The 24,981-nt window shown below is 41.6% G+C and overlaps 2 protein-coding genes and 1 long non-coding RNA gene across 3 annotated transcripts in view; all 3 read left to right on the forward strand.

Moving 5' to 3' along the window:
• Window positions 1-3,140: 3,140 nt before the first annotated feature.
• On the forward strand, window positions 3,141-6,048 carry LOC118420697. The gene is made up of 3 exons (XR_004831780.1): window positions 3,141-3,251; window positions 4,788-4,923; window positions 5,952-6,048. It is a non-coding gene; the product is annotated as an uncharacterized LOC118420697 (long non-coding RNA).
• Window positions 6,049-6,622: 574 nt separating this feature from the next.
• LOC118420648 (apolipoprotein(a)-like) lies at window positions 6,623-12,476 on the forward strand. Its single transcript, XM_035827517.1, has 7 exons — window positions 6,623-6,738; window positions 8,281-8,397; window positions 9,323-9,584; window positions 10,132-10,283; window positions 10,955-11,176; window positions 11,696-11,884; window positions 12,355-12,476. The coding sequence occupies exons 1-7, from the start codon at window positions 6,690-6,692 to the stop codon at window positions 12,471-12,473; spliced, it is 1,110 nt and encodes a 369-aa protein (XP_035683410.1). The 5' UTR covers window positions 6,623-6,689; the 3' UTR covers window positions 12,474-12,476.
• Window positions 12,477-12,971: 495 nt separating this feature from the next.
• The window catches only part of LOC118421188, a 14,658-nt gene continuing 2,648 nt past the window's right edge, over window positions 12,972-24,981 (forward strand). The window contains exons 1-13 of the mRNA XM_035828350.1: window positions 12,972-12,999; window positions 13,690-13,827; window positions 14,691-15,077; window positions 15,719-15,835; window positions 16,494-16,755; window positions 16,937-17,085; window positions 17,905-18,126; window positions 18,778-18,966; window positions 19,762-19,889; window positions 20,855-20,899; window positions 21,336-21,445; window positions 22,966-23,153; window positions 23,525-23,842. Of these exons, the coding sequence (XP_035684243.1) occupies window positions 12,972-12,999; window positions 13,690-13,827; window positions 14,691-15,077; window positions 15,719-15,835; window positions 16,494-16,755; window positions 16,937-17,085; window positions 17,905-18,126; window positions 18,778-18,966; window positions 19,762-19,889; window positions 20,855-20,899; window positions 21,336-21,445; window positions 22,966-23,153; window positions 23,525-23,842 (2,281 nt within the window). The remainder of the gene's footprint in view (window positions 13,000-13,689; window positions 13,828-14,690; window positions 15,078-15,718; window positions 15,836-16,493; window positions 16,756-16,936; window positions 17,086-17,904; window positions 18,127-18,777; window positions 18,967-19,761; window positions 19,890-20,854; window positions 20,900-21,335; window positions 21,446-22,965; window positions 23,154-23,524; window positions 23,843-24,981) is intronic.

Below are 24,981 nucleotides of genomic sequence, written 5' to 3' on the forward strand. Positions count from 1 at the left end.
GGCAGAGTGAAAGGCTGTGTTTGTTGCTTAAATAATTAATTGCCTAATGGTATATATGTACATATGAAGTGTTTCTTTTTAGTCCACTGACCAATTCACAAATGTCATATTTAAGGGGTCCCAGTATTCTAGACAGACAGTAGTATTCGACTATTGCAAGGTTTAGAGTACACATAGTGTATTCCGTATCACCCGAGAACACATATGTCGATGCGAAATGCACCAGAAGTTGAGAAAATGATGTGTCCTCGAACAAAAGTTTGTACGAACAGCAATTCTTACGTCCGAATCTGGTATTCGAATTTTCAACCGTGCCGCATTCGGCTCGTTAGAAATAGTTCAATTTACTCGAAGGAAGCCCGTTTGATACAACTTAGAACCCATGTGATACGGAAAGTTATCACACGGTCAGGAACACCCGTATCGAATGTTTTCGTCAATTCGTGTCACAGGTATGACATAAAAGTGTATATCAGATATTTGTGACCATTCTTGAGGCCAGTCTGAATTTCACGCTGAAAAGGCAAACAACATATTTGTGCTATGGACTTAGGGGCATAAATGGAGTGTGGTCTTTGTCACCCAGGTTAATTATATAATGGTTCATCAAACAGTGAGTCACGGACTGACGATTGCGACGAATGAAAAAAGATATTCTGGAACAAGTGATTCGCTGACAGTGCAAATCTTCTCTGACGTTTGTGATGGTGTCTGTGTGACGACGACGGTGTCCGGAATCCAAGATGAGGGGTAAGTATTTTATCGTATTTTATTTATGTCTTAAGAATGATATATGTCATGAGAAAACCCATGTTTTAATGCGAAATGCGCCAGAAGTTGAACATATTTGGTGCCCTCGAACAATAAGTGTTGCAACAGCAATGTTCCAACGTCCGAATCAGGTATTCGAATTGCCAACCGTGCCGTATTCGGCCCGTTCGAACTGGTTCGATTTACTTCAAGAAAGCCTGTGTGATATGCCTTTCAAACCTGATCGATACGGAAGTTATGGCCCGGTCCGGAACACCCGTATCGAACGTTTTCGCGTCACAGGTATGACATAAAACGATGTAAATTATCATTCAGTCACATGACGTTCACCAACAAGAAGGCTCATTTTAAATTTGCCATAAGCCCCGGTCATTGTTCACTCCACTCGCTTCGCTCATTCAATGGTCTATTCATGGTCCGACCAGGGCAATGACAGTATTTTAGCCTATTTTCGACTTGTAGCAGGAAAATGTAAGAGAAATTACATATTGGTGAGACAGTGTAGGGTGCAGACGCTAAGATTAGGCAAAAAAAAAACAGCAACAAATGTCTGTCAAGGTATTGGTTAATTTTTTTACGTCTGTGATGACCCATAATTTGAAATGGTCAATCCCTAAAATGACGTCAGGAATAGCGAAGATGGCGGTATATTTGACAGCTGCGATGAGTTCCGCCGGTCGGAATTAAAAAAAAATCAAAATTTTGGACACCTGAGATAGCGGGCTGCTGTGTGGGGAGTTCGTATGACCTGGAATGTTCACGGATGAGATTATGACACCCTGAACTTGCCTATTTTTACATTATCGCCAATACAGATTACCATTAGTGTTCACTGCTCATCATGCCTTATAACGCTATATACACATCAGGCTCAGGCCATTAATCTTGCATTAGGAGAAAGCTTGCACTACAAAATCACCCAGTAAAATCGGGTACTATAAACTATCTGGTTCAGTCTGAAACAGGCTTTCAAGAAGTCAACACTAGACAAAGAGTTATAATTTGGTTACATATAAAAAAGTAAATATGTACTCTCCAACAGATCTTACGGTGGGATAAGATAGTATTCTGCCGGCTAAACTCCTTCCTCATCTTAAGATACTATCTTATGCGACCGTAAGATCTGCTTGATTACTGGTAACTACCGGGTTGTAGTATCGATATGTAACGTCTTTCAATATCTCAGAGACAGTAAAACCTAATAGTATGAAGCCTTAATTAACCTTAATTATAAATCCGTCGCTGCTTAAGTCACAACTAAAATGTACTATGATGATAATTTGTCTTCTCTTCTACTTATACATCAATGATTGCATTTTCCCACATAACATCAACGTCAAAGGAGAAAGTACAACCGAACCTTTACCGGGACCAACTTTGGTGATCCTTCTGGGATTCTGCTTACTATTGGCGGCAGCGACAAGCTCAAACTAGACTGGGTGAGTTATGGAGTATCTAGTATGAAGTGAAGTATATATAACACGGTGTGTTCCGTATCACCCGAGGTACCAGCCCGACCGCGGGAAGGATCGCCCGACGGCCGAAGGGTGATCCGACCCACGGGAGAACTTGGACCGAGGGTGATGCGGAATACACCGTGTTATGCTTTATTTATGTCATACCCAACAGAGAATTCACATGTTTTGATGCGAAATGCGTCAGAAGTTGAACAAATTTGGTGCCCTCGAACAAAAAGTGGGTCGGGCTGGTACCTCGGGTGATACGGCCGAATACACCGTGTTATATATACATTTTGACCAATCAGAAGGATCGATACACAAAAGTAAGTAAGGTATATGCAGGCATTGGCCAATCAAAAGGAGCGAAACATATGCCAGAGCAGAGGGAATAAGGGGAAAAGAGAGAGAATAGCTCCTTCTGTTAACATCAATAATGAGTTTTGTTAATAAAGCCAAAGACTGCAATGTTTCGAAAATTTTCTGTTGAAATTTTGGTTTCAAAATGCAATCTGTAATCTTGTTACAAATGTATGTACCAAAGAACAAATGTGAATTTTCAGAAATTCGACAAACTAATTCACACGTGTAGTACTAAGGGTTCTATGCGTCATACAGGAGTTTGCACATTTGGGTAGGCTATATGATAACCCGCCTGTTCCTCGGTGTTCATGGTGTCATAACGCCTGGTCCTTTGCTATAACCACCTCATAAAACCAATTTTATTCTGTGGTTATAGCAAAGGACCAGGCGTTATAACACCTCGGGGCGGGTCATTAACCCTTAATTATCGCGGCCCGGGTATGACGTAATAAGTCTTCTCATTCATGTATATATCAATTCTCATAGTAATCATTGATGTCAGCAAGTTATTGATGTATTGTGATGAATATTATTCTTTTCAGATCGACGTCTACAATGGCTACACTGGTCGCTACTATCGTTTTTCCTGTTTCAGTGACGGTTGTTGGATGACCACTGACTCTTCGCAGGGTAACCGACAAGTCTACTTGGATGCGAATAGTTAGTATTTTGATTATTTGAATGATATTTGTGTATCTTGTGTTGTTAGAGGGAACGTGATGTTTAAATTTCAGTTTTGCTTAGCCTTTTTGATATAATAAAGAACGGAGATATCTACGCCTCTACGCCGGATGTATCGCGCCACATGTAGCACACAAACCAGTGTACCAATTAGTTTTTTGCCAAAATATTCCATTGTTCTTTGACTAAATGAGTAATGCACACCTATACCACATTTCAAATCATGTCGTGGTAACGTTAATCCAAGAGCACAGGGGGCAAAATATAGATTTTTGGCAAAAAAACATCAAAAAGGTAAATATGTAAAATAGACAATAAAAAGCATAAGGGGGTATTGGCCCACTCTAACCCTATGCCAAGTGAGGTGCTTTCAGAAAAACAATAGAGGCATTAAATACGTCTGATCGGCCATATAAACACGTTACTAGGGGTGGGTATCGGTACAGAAAATTCAGGTCCAGATCCAGTTCAGGTTCGGAAGATCTAGTCCTGGTCTGGACCAGAATGCGAACCGAATTGTTTGTGAAAAGTTGTAAATGAATGATAGTCAGAGTCCATTTCGCTACAAATGAAGCTGTTTGGTGGAGTATCTGACTGCCACTGGAACCCTATCTTTATGTAAAGAATGATAAGTTTGACTATGTAAAACAATAGAGGCATTAAATACGTCTGATCGGCCATATAAACACGTTACTAGGGGTGGGTATCGGTACAGAAAATTCAGGTCCAGATCCAGTTCAGGTTCGGAAGATCTAGTCCTGGTCTGGACCAGAATGCGAACCGAATTGTTTGTGAAAAGTTGTAAATGAATGATAGTCAGAGTCCATTTCGCTACAAATGAAGCTGTTTGGTGGAGTATCTGACTGCCACTGGAACCCTATCTTTATGTAAAGAATGATAAGTTTGACTATGTAAAACAATAGAGGCATTAAATACGTCTGATCGGCCATATAAACACGTTACTAGGGGTGGGTATCGGTACAGAAAATTCAGGTCCAGATCCAGTTCAGGTTCGGAAGATCTAGTCCTGGTCTGGACCAGAATGCGAACCGAATTGTTTGTGAAAAGTTGTAAATGAATGATAGTCAGAGTCCATTTCGCTACAAATGAAGCTGTTTGGTGGAGTATCTGACTGCCACTGGAACCCTATCTTTATGTAAAGAATGATAAGTTTGACTATGTAAACTTAGTATGACAATCTTTAATACAATCTGTTCATTTTCTAATCGGTCCAAGATCCAGTCTACTGATTTTTTTTCAGATCCATTTTTTTCGGACCTGTCTAACACGAAAAATGGCTTTTTACCGGTACGCTGTACCGGTACCCACCCCTACACGTTACATTTCAGTTTCTCACCGGTAAATATTTTCCTTGTAAGCAGACGGCTTTCCTGTATGGACAGCATAGTTTAACGGTTTGTACTATGAACTAAGGGACATGAATGGACTCTGTCACCCAGGTTATATATTCGTCAGAAAAGTGATGACATAACTATATCATGATTCATCAAACAGTAAGCCACGGCTTGACGATTTCAACCAGCGAAGAAGCGTTGTCTGGGACAGAAGATTTGTTGACTGTGCAAATCTTCTCTGACGTTTGTAATGATGTCTGTGTGACGACGAGAGTGCCCGATCTCTTCGATGATGGGTAAGTACAGTTATTAGATATAGTAACCAGACGGACAAACTGAAGACACGTGCACAGTGATGTACATTATCATTCAGCCATATGACGTTGACCAACAAGAAGGCTCATTTTGATGTAGGCCTCAGTCATTGTTAGCTCAACTCATGTCGCTCATTGTTAGCTCAACTCATGTCGCTCTATATACATATATATATATATTCCTCTCAATATACCTCAGGTCATTTGCCAATCGGTTGTAATATTGGTATTGTTACGTCTGGTTGTAGTATTGATATGGTTGCGTCTGTCAATGGATGCCCCTATTCAGACGGGGGGGGGGGGGGGGGTAAGGTCTTTGGAGGCCTACGACAACTTTCATGTCGCGCAACGCCAGAACGGCTTACGCTAAAGCCACCAAATTTGCTGACTTTTCCTAGAGTTTAGTTGATAACAATTGTGTGTGAAGCTTGACAATTTTTTCCCTTTTTTTCGTGTTGCCATGACAAACGTTTGTTGACAAGCATATTTTTGACGAAAAAATCACTATTGATCACATTTTCAGTTGTAACAATATATTTTCATACTGATTATGTGGACGAAGCCACACATTTAGTATCTCTACAGATATTCCACCCGACCAATCAAAACTCAGAAAAAATGGAACCTGTAGCATGCAGTCCACGTTTCCAGCTTTTTGATTGGCTACACATTCTGACTGTCTGGTGGATACGTCAGGGGTAAACCTATCAACGCACAGGTCACAAAATGGCACTCGGCAGCGCGTGGTAAACCAACGCTCCGGGATCGAATCCGTGGACAGATAATGTTGCTTCTTTTCCTGCGATTTTTGTTTCTTTTCCCTTCGCCCACATCCTGCATTTTTTTTCAAAAATGTTGCCTTTCTAGTTACCAATGTATTTTCATACTGATTACCTATATTACTGCTATTTTCTTACACGAATTAAAGCTTATATTATCTAGAATATCTTTCATAAATCTACTTAATATAAATCCATGATTGCATTTCCTTACATGATCTAACATCAAAGAACAACATACGAGCGAATCTTTCCCGGGGCCAATTTTGGTGATCCTTCTGGCCTTATGCTTTCTACTTCCGGGTACGACAGGGCCAAGTTAGACTGGGTGAGTTATGATGCAAGTATAACGTCTACTCATACATGTATTTACCAACTTTCAATATAATTCAGAAGTTATTGATGTAAGAACTCCCATAATGCAAAAACAAGGCAAATAAATCAAAGACTGCTTTGCTATTAGAAAGAATACTGAAGCTAATGATTAGCCTACTTCATTATGATACTACATGAATGAATTATGCATATTAGCCCTTATTGTTATGTTAAATACGATGTTAAGCTTTATCCTATACCTCTATTTTGTACTTTATGAAATAGTTGTTGCCATACTTTGTACCATGTACAATTGTCGTGCAATAAAGTTCTATATATAACTAAAATCTGCGCTAAGTACACCAGCTCAACTGCTGAACTGACCAAATTTTGACCCAAACAGGAAAGCTTAGACCCTACCTATCCCTTCTAAATCAAAAAGTCTCCAGATTGGGCAAAAATTTGCAAGGAAAAGAAGGATTTTCAAGGAGTTTAAGTCACACCCAAATCGTATTCAAATTTTGTGCACTGTACTGTACAACGCAACTCTGACGTCAGCCCTATACATATAATTCTTTCCAGATCAACGTCTACAATGGTTACACCGGGCGCTACTATCCGTTTGCCTGCCACGGTACCCGTACCGATTGCTCGATGTCCACTGATTCCTCCGAGGGTAACAGACAACTGTATTTAGAAATGGGTAAGTAGTTTGTGATTTGAATGGGGTGGTGTATCTTAAGTTGTATCAAGTAACATCTAAAACTTCCGAAAACAATTTCATCAGGTTGGTACATCATAGGACATAAGAGTTATACACAACCAGTTTATCTCATCTGCTGAAGTTTCGATGTCTGTCAGACATCTTCCTCAGAGCTTCTAACTGGAGTTCTGCTTCTCGCCGCTATATGTAGCCGTTAGAACTCCAGTTAGAAGCTCTGAGGAATGTGTCTGACAGACATCAAAACGTCAGCAGGTGAGATAAACTGGTTGTGTAAAAGAAAACTCTTACGTCAACATCTAAAACGTTGCTTTGTCAAAACTTATTGTTAAACTAGAGTTCGGCGACCTCATACCTCCATGAAATTTTAGAGCTTTCATAAATTTCATGCAATTGACTAACAAATTAACATAATTTATGCATGGTGTTGTTCATCATTGACTAACGTACACATGTCACAATTATAAAATTCCCATTATTAATCATAAAGTGGTGTTTTGCAATTTTTACATAAATTATGCAAATAAGTTCCTCATTACCTTTTTGGTATCTGCTTATATTCCACCTATCATAATTAACATGTGTTACATGTATTGAGGTCCAGTTATTGAAAACAATGGAACTATACAATTTCCTCATTAATTATGCAAATTAAGTCCTCATTTGCATAACATGTATATCATTATGAACATCTTTGCCTAAGCTACCTGCATGCCTAAAATGCAGGCAATCCGTCGTTCCTTTCTGCAGTTATCCTTTTTTGGAGTGTCTTGACAAAAACACCCCTGCAATTCTACAATTGAATGTTAGGGGCCTGAAACTTGCCCCACTTCTTTATGGCACTAAAAGCTATCTACCACCTAAATGTCAAGACAATAGCATGTCTGGAACAAGAGATACATTGAAAAAACTGCTATGATAGAATATTCTCATTAATTATGCAAATGTGCTCCTATTTTGCATAATTAGTATCTTATCTTGTAAAACATTGTCTAAGGTACCTACATACCAAAAATGATGAAAATCCGTTGTTCCCTTCTTGAGTTATCCTCTTCAGAAGTTTTTGACAAAAATGCCCCTGCTATCCCAAAACTAAACGCTAGGGGGCCCAAACTTATGTCATTTCTTCCTGAGCACTAGAGCTATCTAATACTCAAAAATCGTGACCATAGCATGTTCAGAACACCGAGATAGCAAAACCGGAAGTTGCACTGCAGTACCAAGGGGAGCCGCTAGGGGGCCCAAAATCTAATCATTTCCAGCTTTTGTCACACACTACCAACACACCAAGTATGAAACCAATCCACCCAACCGTTCTTGAGTTATTTTGTTTACACACACACAAACACACAGACAGACAGACACACAAACGCAGGGTAAAATATAACCTCCATGACATTTCATGGAGGTAATAAAGAACCATAGTATCTAAGCTTATGGATTGTATGCGATATGATGTTACAAATCACTGACATTGTCATTGTTATCGTCATGATAAAACAAGCAGACCGTTTCCAAACGCAGGTATCCGCTGTCCCCTCGGATACAACCCCTGCGGACAGGCCTATCCCTGCATCGTGGCGTGGAAGCGGTGTGACGGGCGGGCGGACTGTACAGATGGGAGAGACGAGGAAGATTGCGGTAAGGCTTACGTCACATTTCCAAACCGGGGCCAGGCCGGGCTGCTTGTGGACACAAGAAATGAAAATGTACACGTAAAACTTTACACAAATAATGTCCACGACTATTCTCTTTACGTCTTGTATAGTTTGGGTTCTTTGACATCATAATTTTCGTTCCCAAAAGCCGGGGCCGGGCCCCGATTTTGGAAATATGACCAGGGCCTAAGTTGGGCTCGCAAAGTTATCACGGCTCTCAGTCGTTCCTTCTTCCTCTCGTAAATAGGGACGAACTTATAAATCATGTTCTTCGAACTGTTAGCAAAGACGTTAGGAAAAAGTCTGGGTGTCCATCTGCACACCCTCCAAGCTACTTACGTCTCTTCGAGGAAATATTTAGGAAAATTGCCGAGTTTCACTTTCTCTAATATGGCAAATGCGTCATACATTGGACAAATATCTCTAATACGTCAATTTTCGGTCAATTAAAAGAAATCAAGACACTATAAATATATAGATACGCGTGATTCCTGAACCTCTGATTACTTTTGACCTTATTTGAAGAAGCGAGTTCTCAGAAATAGCTTGCGTTTTTGTCAGCAGAAAACTTTCCAGGATTTCAAAACGCCAGTGGGAGTCAAATACTCCACAAAACATATTTCTTTGTAACGAAATGGACCATTGTTTTACGTATCGTCCACTCGCAAGTTTTCACATACTGAATCAGGTCCAGCTTCAGGTCTGGACCTGGACCGGCCGGACCTGGACCTGAATTTTCTGTACCGGTACCCACCCCTAGTTGTTACCATCCTGTACAACCTTTATATGCTGATTTATACGTATATTTAGCAGATTTCTGATGCAATGACAATTTTGCTTATTTCCTCCTGTAAATATTTAAAGCACGGTTGTGAATGTTGTAACGTGTATATTGTTATCATTTTCAGCATGCCTGCCAATTCCTGTGGATCTGAACCTTGGTGGCCTACTTGCGATGCTGCCGAATCAGCTGGGCCAGACGACGTTTGAGGAGATACTGAATTCCTCTGCCGTGGAGTTGCTCAACAGTTCGACCAGCCACGCAGAGAACCGACATCCTGAGTTCCGGGAATTCGCATCTGCGGTCATCTTCCCGCGATGTGTTCTCTCCGAAGAGAGCAACACCTCCTGCTCTTCATCTCAACATGGAGATAACTCGACCTCGTGCATGTGAGTAAAACATGCTGCTTTTGATCAGACATTGCGGCAAATATTTCAGGAAATAGCATAATATCATATTTTTTATGTATTTAACACATTCATCCTCACGTTTGCGCTAAAATTGTTTTAATTTTCGGCTCTGTGTTGAGGAAATCAAGATAAGAATTATCACGTGCGCACGTCTACCTTATCCATGATTCTTTCCGGCTTGTGAATACACAGGAAACCTACGAGGAGAGAGAATAATGTTTGTCAATTTATCAATTTTTTTGTCAAATATGTTCCCGCAGGATGAAATTTTAAATTGTAATGTGTGCTTGTGATTGATACGTTACAAGAACATTTTTTATCTTAGTAATTTCAGACACGTGTATGTGATGTAATATGTTTACTTAGGTGTTGATAAAAGTAAGTAGTTTTAATGATGTAAGTGATTTAAAAACATTTGTATACCAGTTCAATTCAGTGCACGAGTTTTGTGCACTGCAATGCTGTGTATTTTGCACAAAGAAAGAATAATAAACCCTTCATCATCTTTATTATTATTATGTTGTAGGGGCACACAAATGCTTCCGTGCCGTTCGTGGTGTGAGGAAGTCCTGCACATGGCTGATGACCCGGTGAAGAATCTGTTCCCTACCTGTGACCTGTTTCCGTCACCACCACACGCCTGTTGGAACCCTGAACCAGAGACGAACAGCGACGAAGGTATGGTGGACGGTTAGATCCACTGCTTTTCTGTGAAGGTAGCATGAGATTTATATCAATAATATCCCCCGGCTAGGTAGCCGTGGCTGAATGACTTTTCTTATCAAGACCATCTATGGAAATCTTCCCCGAGTATCCCACTGCCTCAGGCAGAGGCGGGTACAGTTCGCAGAACACTGTCATCGCGCAAGGGCAGGGATTTCTATTGGCGCATGCGTGCAAGCTGCCCGGTGATGGAATGTAGTACAGGGTATACAACAATAAAACGTCTTTTTTTAAGTTAAAGATGTGGTGCCTTTTTTGTCATTTTTGAGGTGAATGTTATGGGTTAGGATTATTAGTCACTAATTTCGGCCCCAAACTGTGTTTTGGAAGGGTTCCCCAAAAAGTGGCATCCCCAAAAAACGTACGGAGAAATTACACGTACGGCGGACTGTGTCCTTAGCTTTACCCCGCCCTCCAGGGACGACAGATGATGATGATGGCCCATTTTACAGCTGAACTAATCAAATGAAATGAAAGTTTTACGATGTTGGGGACTGTTTCTTTGCAAGCTATGATACATTCATTTCAATGAATTTCATATTCATGACGGGAGTTTGATTTCAACTTTTTTTGCAGAAATGCATCATTTTGTACATTTATGCCATATGGCCGTTTATCTTTCCCAGTTTGTTACCATGGTAATGGGATGAACTACCGTGGTACATGGAGTAAAACTACATCCGGGGCAGATTGTGTGGAGTGGTCCGCTGCGCAGGCTGGTTTCTACCCGACCGAGTACCCCTGGGCTAACCTGAAGAACAACTACTGCCGCAACCCTACCGGTCAGGAGCGGCCATTTTGTCTTGTGGAAGATGGCAGCCAGGAGGAGTGTGACGTCATTCCGTGCAGTAAGTCGTATTGTCAAGATTGGAAACTTCATCCGACCCAAACCCTATTCTCAAGGCCACTCGATTACATTTCTCTGGTTCTAAGAGACCAGAGGTCCTCATTTATCAAGAGGCCAAAGTGAAAACCAACAAAGGAATTTGAATTTGTTTACTGCAAGAGACTGTGTTTAAGAACCAAAAGGTTTTCCTCGCAGAAGCTGTTCATTGTTTCAGTGATTTTTTTTCTTTAAGATGTTCAGTCAATCCGTTACTGAAATACGCTTTCTCTCTGCAAGCTCTATATTACGAGGAGGCATGACCCTGATGCCGACGAAAAATGGCAGAGTTCTCCCCTTCCCGTCAGGGTCGTGCCTCCTCGTGATTTAGAGCTCGCAGACTCGTCGTCCGATCAATTTTCGCTACATGTGATGTGGTATAAAACCCCGTACCTAAGTAATCTACAATTATTACATGTAAATATCTAGTCTAGCTTTCTAAAACATCATGATTTCCATTGCCTTTGTCATGTACATCACACAGATAAAGCCGTTTGCTTGGACATGGGCCCTCCAGACCACGGCAGCAGAAGCCCTGCCAAGCGGTTCTACATCGCGGGAGAAAATGTCACGTACACCTGCGACGAAGGGTACACCCTGGACTCCATACATACCAGCAGAGCGAGTTGCTTCGGAGATGGCATCTGGCAATATGACAAGCCCAGCTGTTCAGGTGATTGTGGCAGAGTTGTCGGTGTGAATAAGGCCACAGCAAGTAAATTTTATGGGTTTTGAAATCTGATGAAATATCTCTCCTCGTTTTGTAATGGAAAAGCACTCAATAGAGATTGACTGAGCTAACTGCGACTTTATTCCCATAATGCACCAAAAACTAAAGATTCCATGGATCCTCGGTAGTGTGAGATCTTCGAACTCATTTTCTTTCTGAACTTGAATACATCAGAGCTTTACAGCCATCCCTGAACAGAGACGGTGAGCGCCAAAGACTTCCTGCAACCTATGATCCACTGCTTACTGAGCCACGTGTTCTATCTGCTACACGTGACGTCACGACAGCAGTGCATTGTTCATTCTTTGACAAAGACTGGTGCTGTTCAGTCGAAAATTTGGATGAATCGAATTATTGTGTTGCGTATTACAGTTAAAGCAGTTCAATAATCGTTTTCTTTCTGTCATAATCAGATCTAGATGCCTGTTTGGCTAATCCGTGTGACGCCCAGGCCACCTGTACGGATAATCTTCCTCCTGCACTTGATGCGACTTGTACCTGCAACACTGGATATACAGGATGGTCTTGTTAGTGGAACTGGATGTACAGGTGCATCTTTAACGTTAATACGAACTTGATGGTAGAAAAATCTGATCACTTTTGTTGCGAGATTTCTTGTGTATGGCATTGAGCAATTGTCATTTTCTTTCCTTTTTCGGAAAATCAACCCGCAAGATTATTTCCTTATATATCTACATCTTTTATACATATTTCATATTTAATAAGTTAAAGACACCATTTTAATGCCACAATAAGTTGATGTATTTTTTGGGTGGTTCTGTCCCGCGTTTGCCTCCTTTTGTTTCACTGTGTGTTGACTTATTGTATGACATATAAGGAATTTGACGTCATTGTTACTTCATATTACGTCATTATGACGTGATTTGTTGGCTGAAACCATGAAAATAGGATCTTCGCAGAAAGGCGTGCAGCAAAATCGTAACAGCAATTGCACATGATTGAATAATAATCTCTTCAACCACTCCCGTTGTCAAGAGCAACATCAATGACGTCAAAGTGACGTATCAAAATGACGTCATACATGATCTATGCTGCATGTTCGGATCCGCCATTTTGGGTCCGCGAACTTTACTTTTCCAAAATACATTTTTTCAGCAGACAATCGCAAAAGACCAAAGTGTCCAAAAACATTCATTTGAATGTTTTTCTAATGAAAAAAATACCAGGTAGGTAAAAAAAGATATTTGGAAAATCCGCACTTCCAGTGATTTTCATGATAGCAGGTGAAACATTTCACCATATAGGCATTCTGAATCAACAACTTTTATCTATGCTTGTAAGTCCAAAATACCATAGGTTGATAGCAGTAAATGGTGGAAATCTATTTATTTTAGCGCTAGGTCAACCTCACCATGATTGGCTATCTTATTGATATAATTACGAGAGTCATTTGCATAATTTTAATGAAAAATTTGAATGGTATTCTTATCAGATAAAAGTTGGCACTTTTAATCTGATGACGTAACGTCTTAAAACGTCTGACCTTTTCCAAAACTATACCCAGTTGCTTGAGTAACCATTTTGGCGTATCTTATTAACTGAATGCCTACCCTACATCGACGACGTAACATATGTGTTATGGAAAAGAAAACCCACAATAAGGATTGGCTGAGGATACTCGTACTCCAGTACTTCCATAATCAAATATAATAAAGATACAAGAACTTATTCTCTCCCAGTGGTATGAGATCTCTGAACTCATTTTCTTCTTTACATGCTATGATTAGATCTAGATGCCTGTTTGGGTGACCCGTGTGGCATCCTGGCCACCTGTACGGATAACCCCCCTCCTGCCCTGAATGCGACATGTACCTGCAACACCGGGTATGCAGGGGACGGGCTCGTCAGTAGCATTGGATGTACAGGTATTGCATCTTTTTTGGCGACGCCTCAGGGGCAAGACATATGGTATATTGTGTTCAGTCTGCAAAAATTCTAGGAATTGCACAGGTATTTTTTATTCGAAGTTCGAAGGGCCTGATGTTACCATATAGTGATGAAGAAGAGCGGTCCATAGTGATAACTGTAGCAGCATCTCTTCTCCCTAAGTCAGAAACATTAAGCTTGACTTCACTGACCCAATAGGCGAAGCATGGGTTGCATGTATGCTCGGGAAATTTCCTACCCCATTGTAAAGTAAGCACCAGACATAAGATTGAGCATACTAAAATAACTGGCCATGGTTAAAAAAACTCCAATATCCTATAGGCCTATGATCTACAAAAAGGAATGAAAGTATTTTCAAGGGTTACTAATAAGGAAGGCCGTTTTATCAAAGTTCTAATCTTTCAAATTTTGCAAAAGCGTTATGTCAGTGACAAGCTGTACCGGTAGACTAGCAGATGCAGATATACACGTGGTAAGTGTGTGTGTGTGTGTGTGTGTGTGTGTGTGTGTGTGTGTGTGTGTCCATTTTGGCAGGGGTACCTTTACCAAATTTGGAACGGTTCATTTTTTTACTGGTATTTTCGGTAGAAACCATTTAATTTCACCCAATTTACCAGCATATCTTTTTCAATTATCCGGGTGGTGCAACAAAGCGAAGTTATTCAGCTACATCGCACCACCACGGATTTTGGAATCCCTTGCAATTAACAGAAATGTGCGACAATCCGTGGTGCAATTAACTGGCTTCTACTTTACATGTATAAAGTTATTTCTGAAGGACAAAACATCACTGCAGAGTAATGTAAAATGGCTTGAAAAAAAACACCGTGTATTTTTGTAGGCTGTCCTTCTGGCTACACTGCACATAAGGATTCGTGCTTCAAGGCGTACAACCAAGGCAAAACCTACAACCAGGCCAGGCATGTGTGTGCAGCGGACAGGGGACTTCTAGCCATGCCGAAGGACGAAGACGCGGACGACTTCTTGAACGCATTGAACCCCAACTCCCCTTTCTGGTTCGGCATGAGCGATCAGAGCGGCGAGGGAGGGTGGATGTGGGAAGATGGGACTCCATACAGCACAGTCGCGGACTGGCCGAATGGAGGGTGGCAGCCGGGGGAACCCAACAATGTAGGGGAAGGAAAAGTCTGTGCCAGCCACTTCCGTACCGGCTGGAACGACGCACCCTGCTCGACTGCACGCAACTTCATATGCCAGCTAAATAATGGTTTGTCGTAGCCTGAGTATCATCCTTCGTAGTAACCGCTGGCTCACGACTTTAGCAAGCGAAAGTCGTGAGCCAGCGGTTACTACGGAGGATGATACTCAGGCTAGGTTTGTCGCGTGTTACACAGTAGTTACACAAACATGCACATAAACACGATACTCTACTGCAAACAATGCCGTCATGTCTTTGTTCTTATCATAATTTTACTAATAAAGACCACTAAAGATGCACTCTCACTGCGCTTGCGTCAAGCTTGCGTCACTGTGGGGTTCGTTCACTGCGTCACTGTTTTGTTAATATTTTCTCCGATTTTTTTATGATTAAGATATTGCGTAATGCGTAAAAATATGACTTAGAAGACGACAAAATACACAAACAGTAAGAAAATTCGTTCTTTATCTCTGAAATTCGTTGAGTAACATTCGAACCCCGCAGTGACGCAAGCGTGACGCAAGTGCAGTGAGAGTGCACCTTAACAGTTGTTGATGATATACCTGGAACAAACAAACAATATTTTGGAATATATCATGCAGCTTCATTGATAAATTGTTTTGCTGATGTTACACATTTGCACAAATGAAGAGCCATGCTTTGTCTGTTTAAAACTAAAGTATAGGCTTGACACAAAATTTCCCACACAGCATTCCACTGTCCCCTGGGGTACCTCCAGTGCGCACACGGACATGCCTGCATCCTGGCGTGGCAGCGGTGTGATGGGCGGACGGACTGTACGGACGGGAGTGACGAGGAAGGTTGTGGTAAGTTATCATTGAAAACTTATCAATGATATTCGCATTTTATATCAAACTGTTCCTTCTACCCCTGTCACATTTGGCGAAAATCGATCGGACGACGATTCTGCGGCAATCGCCCTAGCCTCGCTTATACATGTAATTATAACTTTATTGCACAACAATTGTACAAGGTACAAATTCTGGCTTATATGTGACAGAGACAATTTTCAGGGGAAAAATACGCGCAACCCTCTGTCGATCTTAAATATGGCCGATCTTCCATCTATATATACGCCCGAAGATCGTGGATAATGTGACAGGGGTATTCTACGATCACGAAAGAAAAGAGCTTTATTTTTTTTAAAGAAGACTCTAAATTCCTCCCAAATTTCCCCATATTTACAGACAACAAGAAACTACCCTCCTAATATCACAGAACCTACAATTAGCCCTCGGGCAATAGTTTTGCATTAACTATTATCATTTTTTCTGTTATCACGGTTCGTAATCATAGACGTAGTTGCTCGTAAAATAGCATTTCTAAAAGAAAAAAAATCCTATCAATCGCACGATCCAACAAGAAGCTTTAAAAAGGTTTCGACGTTGAAAATTTTCTTTTTGCTCTCATATCATCAATCGTTTGTTTTTGAAACACTTTGTTTGACTTTGTTGTAATTTTCAGTATGCCTGCCAATTCCTGTGGATCTGAACCTAGACAGCAGACTTGCGATGCTGCCGAATCAGCTGGGCCAGACGACGTTTGAGGAGATACAGAATTCCTCTGCCGTGGAGCTGCTCAACAGATCGACCAGCCACGCAGAGAACCGACATCCTGAGTTCCGGGAATTCGCAGCTGCGGTCATCTTCCCGCGATGTGCTATCTCCGAAGAGTATAACACTTCCTGCTCTTCATCCCAACATGGAGACAACACGACCTCGTGCATGTGAGTAAAAGTTTTGCGCTTCACTTGTAATTGTAGCAATGAGTTTACATTGGTAGCTTTTTTTTAGATCAAACAACATTCACTTTGTCATTCCTACTCAAAAATTGCGATAGAAATGTTCGCTCTGAACTTGCATTTGTCTTTATTTTTTATTTTTTATTTTTTATTTTTGAATGATTAGCACACAATTGGCACCGTGCCGCTCGTGGTGTGAGGAAGTCCTCCACATGGCTGATGACCCGGTGAAGAACCGATCCCCTACCTGTGATCTGTTTCCGTCACCACCACATGCCTGTTGGAACCCTGAACCAGAGACGAAGAACAACGAGGGTAAGAAGGAAAATTTGTATCTATTGCTTTCCCCTGAATGTTGGATTTTCGGAAGAAAGTGAGGACCGTCTCTCGGATGTGACGTTAAATGGAGGTCCGGTTGAGAAGAACCACACCTCGAGCACGCTAAAGAACCCACCGCTCTCATCGATAAAGCTAAGGCACAACCCGCCGTGCTTGCAATTTGTCCGTATGTTTTTTTTAGGCCACGACTGCCACGTATTTCTGAAAACGTTCAGGCTGTACATGGCAGGCGCGTCGCCCGTATTGACACGTGTGGGGGGCAAATCCGCAGTCTGATGGCACACAAAGTTTTGCCTGCACGTCAAGTTCTACGGCGCGTCTGGGTGCACCAAAATTCGTCGGATTCCCTACGAGTTCGTACGGAGGCGGTACTTACCACTTCGCGGATTGCCCACGTTTTGGCAAGTAGCCAGCACGCATTTGCACATACGGCGGGTTGTGCCCTTAGCTTAAGAGAAGGGATCCTGCCCAGTGTAAGTGGTTCAAAACCTACAGCCCTATGGCCGCACCTGGGGCAATTACTGTCGTATGGAGGTCATCTGAGTTAGCGCCGAATGGAAACCGCTCCAGACGCTTGTGCTATAGCCTCGCCTACTGTAAGCCTCTTACAATATCAATTCAACAAAGAGAAAGTAGTCGGCCCAGCCAATAACAATTATAAGAACACTTCAAATTGTTACGTCACTTAGATTTTATCATTTCATGCATAATCGAATCACAGATCAGAAAGGAAGTTTCATTTCCTTTGAACGATATATGCCAAATCTCTGATGTATAGCCGTTTATCTTTCCCAGTTTGCTACCATGGTAATGGCTTAAACTACCGCGGTACATGGAGTAAAACTACATCCGGGGCAGATTGTGTGGAGTGGTCCGCTGCGCAGGCTGGTTTCTACCCGACCGAGTACCCCTGGGCTAACCTGAAGAACAACTACTGCCGCAACCCTACCGGGCAGGAGCGGCCATTTTGTCTGGTGGAAGATGGCAGCCAGGAGGAGTGTGACGTCATTCCGTGCAGTAAGTTGTAGTACCAAGATGGGAGAAATTTTCTTAACCATACCATGTTTCTTAGCCTCCTAAATTGATCTTTTGGGCTCTCAGACTTGACGAAAATCTTCCAAGGGGTTAAGGTGAAAACTCAGTCCTGAGAGGAAGACTTTTATCAGACTATATTCACCCTAGAAACTGTGAGCCATGGACTTCCTTTAGGACTCTGATTATGTGAGATTTAATTCATTGTCTTATAAAGCCTAAAATATTCTGAATTTATTACGCCAATACCGAAATACATTATATTTTGACCATTGTCGATTATCAACATAATGTTACATACATTCGCATAATTCCGGCAGGTGCCATTCATTATACCGCCACCTAAAAAAACGTTGTTACAGAGGCCTTCTATAGATTGTCTTCAACAACTAAATATCTGAAATGTATTAAATTCAGGATATTTAACATTCAGTGTTCAAGACAATCTTTTGAAGAACTCTATACTAACGTTTTTTGAGGTGGCGGTATTATGGCACCTGGTGGAAGTACGATAGTCGATGTTAGATCCAGTACCCTGCATAGGCGCTTTCCTCGACCATGTAATGTACGTAGTCATGTTTTTATGATGATGGAGAGTTTTATTGCCTTTTTATTGGAAACGATTACTACACCCAGACGTTGTCGGCTGTTGGGACTTGGGCCCTCCAAACTACGGAAAGAGAATCCCCGTCAAAAGGTTCTACAACGTGGGAGAAAAGGTTTCGTACACCTGCGACGTGGGGTACTCCCTGGAGAACGGGTCTGACAGCGAAGTGAGGTGCATTGAAGGCGGCATCTGGCAAACTGACAAGCCCAGCTGTTCAGGTGATTGTCAAGGATTGTCGTCTCCCATAAGGTGCACCCTCACTGCACTTGCGTCAAGCTTGCGTCACTGTGGGGTTCGTTCACTGCGTCTCTGTTTTGTTATTTTCTCCGATTTTTTTATAATTCATATAATGCGTAATACGTAAAAGTATGGTTTAAAAGACGACAAAAATGCACAAAAAGGAAGAAAATTAGTTCTTTATCTCAGAAATTCGTTGAGTGTCTTTCGAACCCCACAGTGACGCAAGTTTGACGCAAGTGCAGTGAGAGTGCACCTACACCTGGCAGTATAGGAGACGAGTTTGATTGTCATTAGATCTGGTTTAAGAAAAATTCTAAATACTTTGTAGCACTCTGAAGACGAAAAAAGTCCACATGATCTTACTAAAGTTCGAAATTTCGAAAGATACCGATTGGAATATGTACTGTGGAACCTTCCTCCACAGAGACACAGTTATGGAACAATCTTCCACTTGAAACACAAACAGCTACCACATTATCATCGCATTCCTTCAAAGCCAAATCATGGCTCTCTCTTGGAGATCCATTCTCTGTTAACTAATGTCAGTACATGTACTAACTTAATATGCTATGTGATTTTCCATGTGTACAGATTGTAATATATGATCTAAATGTATAACTACTATTACTTCTAAGCTAATGCTAGTGATTTTATTTGTAACATGCATATATGTATTCTTCTCTCCCAGGGTCATCCCTTGGCAATAGCCAACAGCTAAACAAATAAATAAAAAGATAAATAAAAAATAAAGATATGTACTTTCCCTTCCTTAGTGGATATCAGGAGTAAGCTGGAGGAGGAGCTGCTCATTGTGTACAGTCCAAACCAGGCGCCGAAGACTGAGAACCAAACCCAGGCCGTCATCAGCTTCAATGGCTACGTGGAACAGATCGTCGACTTGGTACGTTTTACCATCTGTAATAGGGCCTTCACACTGAAACCGAATTAGCAGGAATCAAGCAGAACCGGAATGAAGTATTTGCAAAATTCGTGCCACATTCGGGGCCATTCCGAGTAGGTATTCCAAATGGACCTGATATCCCCTTCACACGAGAAGGAATGAGCCGAAATGCCGTCATAATGAAAATTCTTTTCTATTCCTATGAATTCGTAGTGTATTCTAGACATTCTTACTGCATTCCAGATACTCTTTTAGCCACATTCTGACAGGATTTGAAGTGGCTTGCCGTTTCGGTTCTCCATCGAATGATATACATGTAAGAATGTTTTGAATAATGTCAGAATACCGTAGAATGCGGTCAGACTGCAGTATTTTGAATGCACCTCAACTGGTGAGTTTTTAACATGTCAAAAACTTTGGAGCCAGCCGAAAGAACGGTGACGAATATCTAAAATGCAGTACGAATGTCCAGAATACACTACGAATTCCGAGGAATTGCCAGAAACAGAAGAAAAATTTCATTCTGACGGCATTCCGGCTCATTCGTGCTCTCGTGTGAAGGGGGCTTTACGCGGAACAGGGACTCTTTATACACAACCAATGCTTTATTCTCACCGACGTTTCGGTGACCGTCTGTCACCTTCTTCAGGGTAATTCTGGCTGGTTTTCATTGTACTGCTCACAGTTAAGATACTTTACGTTTTGTGACCGCATCTGAACTATGAACAGCGACACCTGCCCTGCAGTACAATGTGAACCAGTCAGAATTGCCATGAAGAAGGTGACAGACGGTCACCGAAACGTCCGTGAGAATGAAGCATTGGTTGAGTCTCTTTATTCAGTGACGTACCAACCTGATGAAACTATTCACACATCTGTCACACACTTGACATCTGTGTTTATTACAACTAATAGAAATCCCGATGATGTAACAAAAAGCAACTGATAAATGCTGTTTATTTCAGGACGAAAAACTAGAGCTGCTGGTTGCTGCTGTAGTCATCGACTTCGTAAGTTTACTCAATTATCTAAACTTAATTAAGAAAGTGCGCAATTTCTGTCATTTTTTTCATTGGGAGGTTTAGTTACTATTGTTATAAATGTTACAATTTTCTATTGTTATACCCATATTGTAAGGTTCTTCGATACACAACCAGAAGTGCACTCACTTCCGAATTCCAACGTTTCGATGTCTGTCAGACACCATCATCAGGGCTAGAATGACTTGGTCTGATTCTTGTTGCTACTTATAGCCGATGTAGGTGGCGCTGCAGCAGCAAGAATGCCGTCCCAAACGTGGCTCAATTTGTATCCCCCCTCGCCTCTGTTCATGACTGGAGCTGAGTTTCTGATCCAGACTGCCTCCTTAATCCAGTGTGTTCGTCTGGTTTCCTCTCTGCCTATGACTATTGTTGTAATTATGCAAAACATTTTGTTTCTTGGCAGACCTGGCAGGATAGCCGGCTGAAGTGGGATCCAAAGTACTACAGGAGTCTCGACACCCTCAGCGTCTCGGCCAGCAGCATCTGGACCCCTGCATTTACTCTGAAGGCGAAGTATGCAGTCTCTTGTTACAATATTGTCATAAGGTCTCATTGATGTATTACTGCGAGTGGGTACCCTAAAAGAGATCCGAGCCAAAAACTGAACGGCTGCATAGACGCATGTTCTTAGCGGTGAGAAATTCCCTTTTAGTTTTAGCCAGCCGAACTGATATCAAAAGTTAGATTGGTGAAAGTTTGCTTGTCACTGAATAAATTAGCAGGTAAAGTTTGACAGCCGCGCGCTAGGTCGGAGGTACACAATCCTGGGTTCTGAGTGGTGCTGTTGTAAACTAGCAAGGAAAAAGTGCCCTTTGCGGGGATTGACTAATTGTAGCTTGTAATTGCTATGAACAACAAAACTATAGATTCTGGTTATTGGCAATTTTTTGCTCAACATAGAATGCATGCTGCTGACATTTCATGTAGCTTCATTATGAACGCGCCCATTTAAACCACAAATTATAACATAGAAGTCTATGGGAAGAAGAAACTCATCAATGAGACCTTAAGATCAAGATGGAATCTTCTTAAATCTATTTCATTACATGTTAAGAAATGTAATGAATTGTGATGAATATTTTTAACAGACAAAAATTATGTTGTGTCCAACATAACATGATTTACCTTTAATAGTCCAATATGACTGGTGTTTGTGACGACCGGACCCTAGATACAGTTTTATGAACAGTTACATCATGCTGGTAGATAGTATTGAAATAACAATGTAGACTTCAATAGAAAGTGATAATTGTTCAAATTTAGATTATATAGGTACTTAATTCTTACAGTAAACTTGGCTTTTGAGTCATACAAGGAATGCTATTTTACTAGTTAACAGAATCTTGCAACTTTTTCTTAGGACTTACATGTCCACACTACATGATTCTACTTTTAAGTTAGTACAACACAGCAACGTAGTACAAGAACGGGAAAACAATGGGTGTCACAAAATATAAACTACCATATTGAATGATCAAAGAGAAATTAGACTATGCTGCTTTATCCACCTCCATGTAACGTCCTATCCGAGGACAGCCCTAACCGAAACTCTGAGTAAAATCGTGTAAAGTGCTTTTCCCAAGGGCACAATATCTGGGCACATGAGCAGTTTTGTACACATCTTATGTCAAACTACTCTTTCTATGATCACGAAAGAAAAGAGCTGTTTGAACAGGCCACCAAATTCCATCCAAACTTCTTCATTCAACGACAAAAAGAAAACAATTCTTCTAACTTCACAAAACCCACACATGATAGAAAAGGTGGGATCCTTCGTCTTTCACTGTCTTCGAAAAAGGAGTCGAACCCAATAACCCAGGACCTAGAGTTAGCTTTTACTAGTTTTAGACTAGAGTAGACACCTTCGATATTGTGTTTTTACCTTGTCCGAATCTCTCATGTTACCTACAATTAGCCCACGGGCAAGAATTTGTAATAAACTTTATATCCTTGTACCCGGAACCTTTGGGGATTTGGGCCAAACACCTTACCGACTACGCCAAACAATACTACGTTTGTTGATGTTTCCACAGTGGAGATCCCGGTTACGCCGGACTGCCTAAGGAGGTACCGGTCCTGCTAAGCACCGAGGGTACGGTAACATGGAGGGTGGAGACTCTGACCAGCACCATCTGCGATGCAAACCCGTTCCTCTTCCCTGCCGACACCATGGATTGTCACATCTGTTTCTCTGTGTCCTCTGCAATTAAGCACACCATCGGTAAGGTTTTGCAAATATCTAAAGGTGCACTCGCACTGCACTTGCGTCAAGCTTGCGTCACTGTGGGGTTTGAAAGATATTCAACGAATTTCAGAGATAAGAACAAATTTTCTGAATGTTTGTGCATTTTGTCGTCTTCTAAGTCATACTTTTACGTATTACGCAAAATCTAAAGTATAAAATGTCGGAGAAAATAACAAAACAGTGACGCAGCGAACGAACCCCGCAGTGAGTGACGCAGTGAACGAAACCCGCAGTGACGTAAGCTTGACGCAAGTGCAGTGAGGGTGCACATTAACAGTAAGCTTTGGCAGAGAAAATGGAATCAAAATTTAGAGTTTAATGTCTAAAACATTATTTGTTGAACACAGAATGCGGAGAGGGCAGTACCTGTGATGGCTGGTTTCCCCCACAACAGGAAGGCGAATGGGATCGGAGGGACAGGATCTTCGCTGAAGGCAACAAGACGGCGTGCCTAGCTGTTCATCTGGAGAGGATCCCCATGTTCCACATCGCCACGACTGTTGCCCCCTGCGCCATCCTTGTGGTGCTGATGATCATCACCTTCATCATGCCCATAGACAAGGGAGATCGGATCGCCTACGGAGTGACCATCATGCTCTCCGTGGTCGTCTCTCTCGTGTTTGTCACGGAGGTACTTCCTGTCAAGGGGGCTCTGCCATTTTTCGGTGAGCAAAGTTGTGCTGTTGATGTGGCGTCGTCCTTGGCGTAACTGGTAGAGCGTTCGCCTCGGAATCAAAAGGTTCTGAGTTCGATCCCCGCCGTGCCCCCGGCGTTGTGCCCTCGGGAAAGGCACTTTACACGACCTTCCTCACTTCACCCAGGTGTAAAAATGGGTACCTTCTGTCTGTATGGTGTATGTGGTACTGTTAATATAAGTTACCAAAAACTTGAGTGCAGTGCCACATTGTCCTCGTCTGTCCAAAAGCAAATAGAAAAAAAAAATTGTGCTGTTCTTGTTTTCCTCTGTTATGTCCTTGAGCACCAAGTAGCTAGTTTGATTCGATTAGTTTTGTGTTCTTGAAAAGTATGTTATTCCATGGCGTCTGGCCTTTACCTGGCAAATGTTTCGATTTTCCTTTGTGGCGTCGGGCGTGGCGTAACTGGTAGAGCTTTCGGCTCGGAATCTACAGGTCCTGAGTTCGATCCCCACCGTGCCCCCGACGTTGTGCCCTTGATGATCATGAATGATCATGGTCTTACTCCTCAACTAACTTCCCGAGGGCCTGAAAGAACTTTGCAGAAAAATGCAGAGACCAGGTAATCAAACTTTATTCAATCGAACTTGGCAGTCACAAATTCAGACTGAATTGTGCCAATTTTACAAATAAATTCCAACAAGTCAATACTGGCAATTAAAATCAAATAATACATTTTTAAAACCATTTCGTGTGTCAGTTAAAATCTCTTCACGACACAACACAACAACATCAAAACTACATTTGTATACATTTGGGCAACGAAGGTAGTGCGCAATTCAGAAACATCGAGCTTGTTTTCTACATTTATATAATCTGATGTCAAAGATAGTTTTTTATTGCTGGACCGGTCCAGAAAACACGGACCTGAAAAAAATCAGTGAACCAGATGTTGGACCGATTCAAAAATGAGTTAGGCATTCATGTGTTTTGGGGATTGCCGTCCCCCAAGAAATAGCAAGCGAAGTAGAGGAGAGTTGATAGTCATTTTACCAACTGTCTACAGTTGTAAAACAGGTAGTTAGTGTTGTTTACACAAAGATAGAATTTAAAAAAAGCAAAAGGGCGTCGGATACTCCACCAAAAAGAATCATTTCTAGCGAAATGGA

The sequence above is a fragment of the Branchiostoma floridae genome, chromosome 8, assembly GCF_000003815.2.
Source record: "Branchiostoma floridae strain S238N-H82 chromosome 8, Bfl_VNyyK, whole genome shotgun sequence".
In the NCBI taxonomy this organism is placed as follows: domain Eukaryota; kingdom Metazoa; phylum Chordata; class Leptocardii; order Amphioxiformes; family Branchiostomatidae; genus Branchiostoma; species Branchiostoma floridae.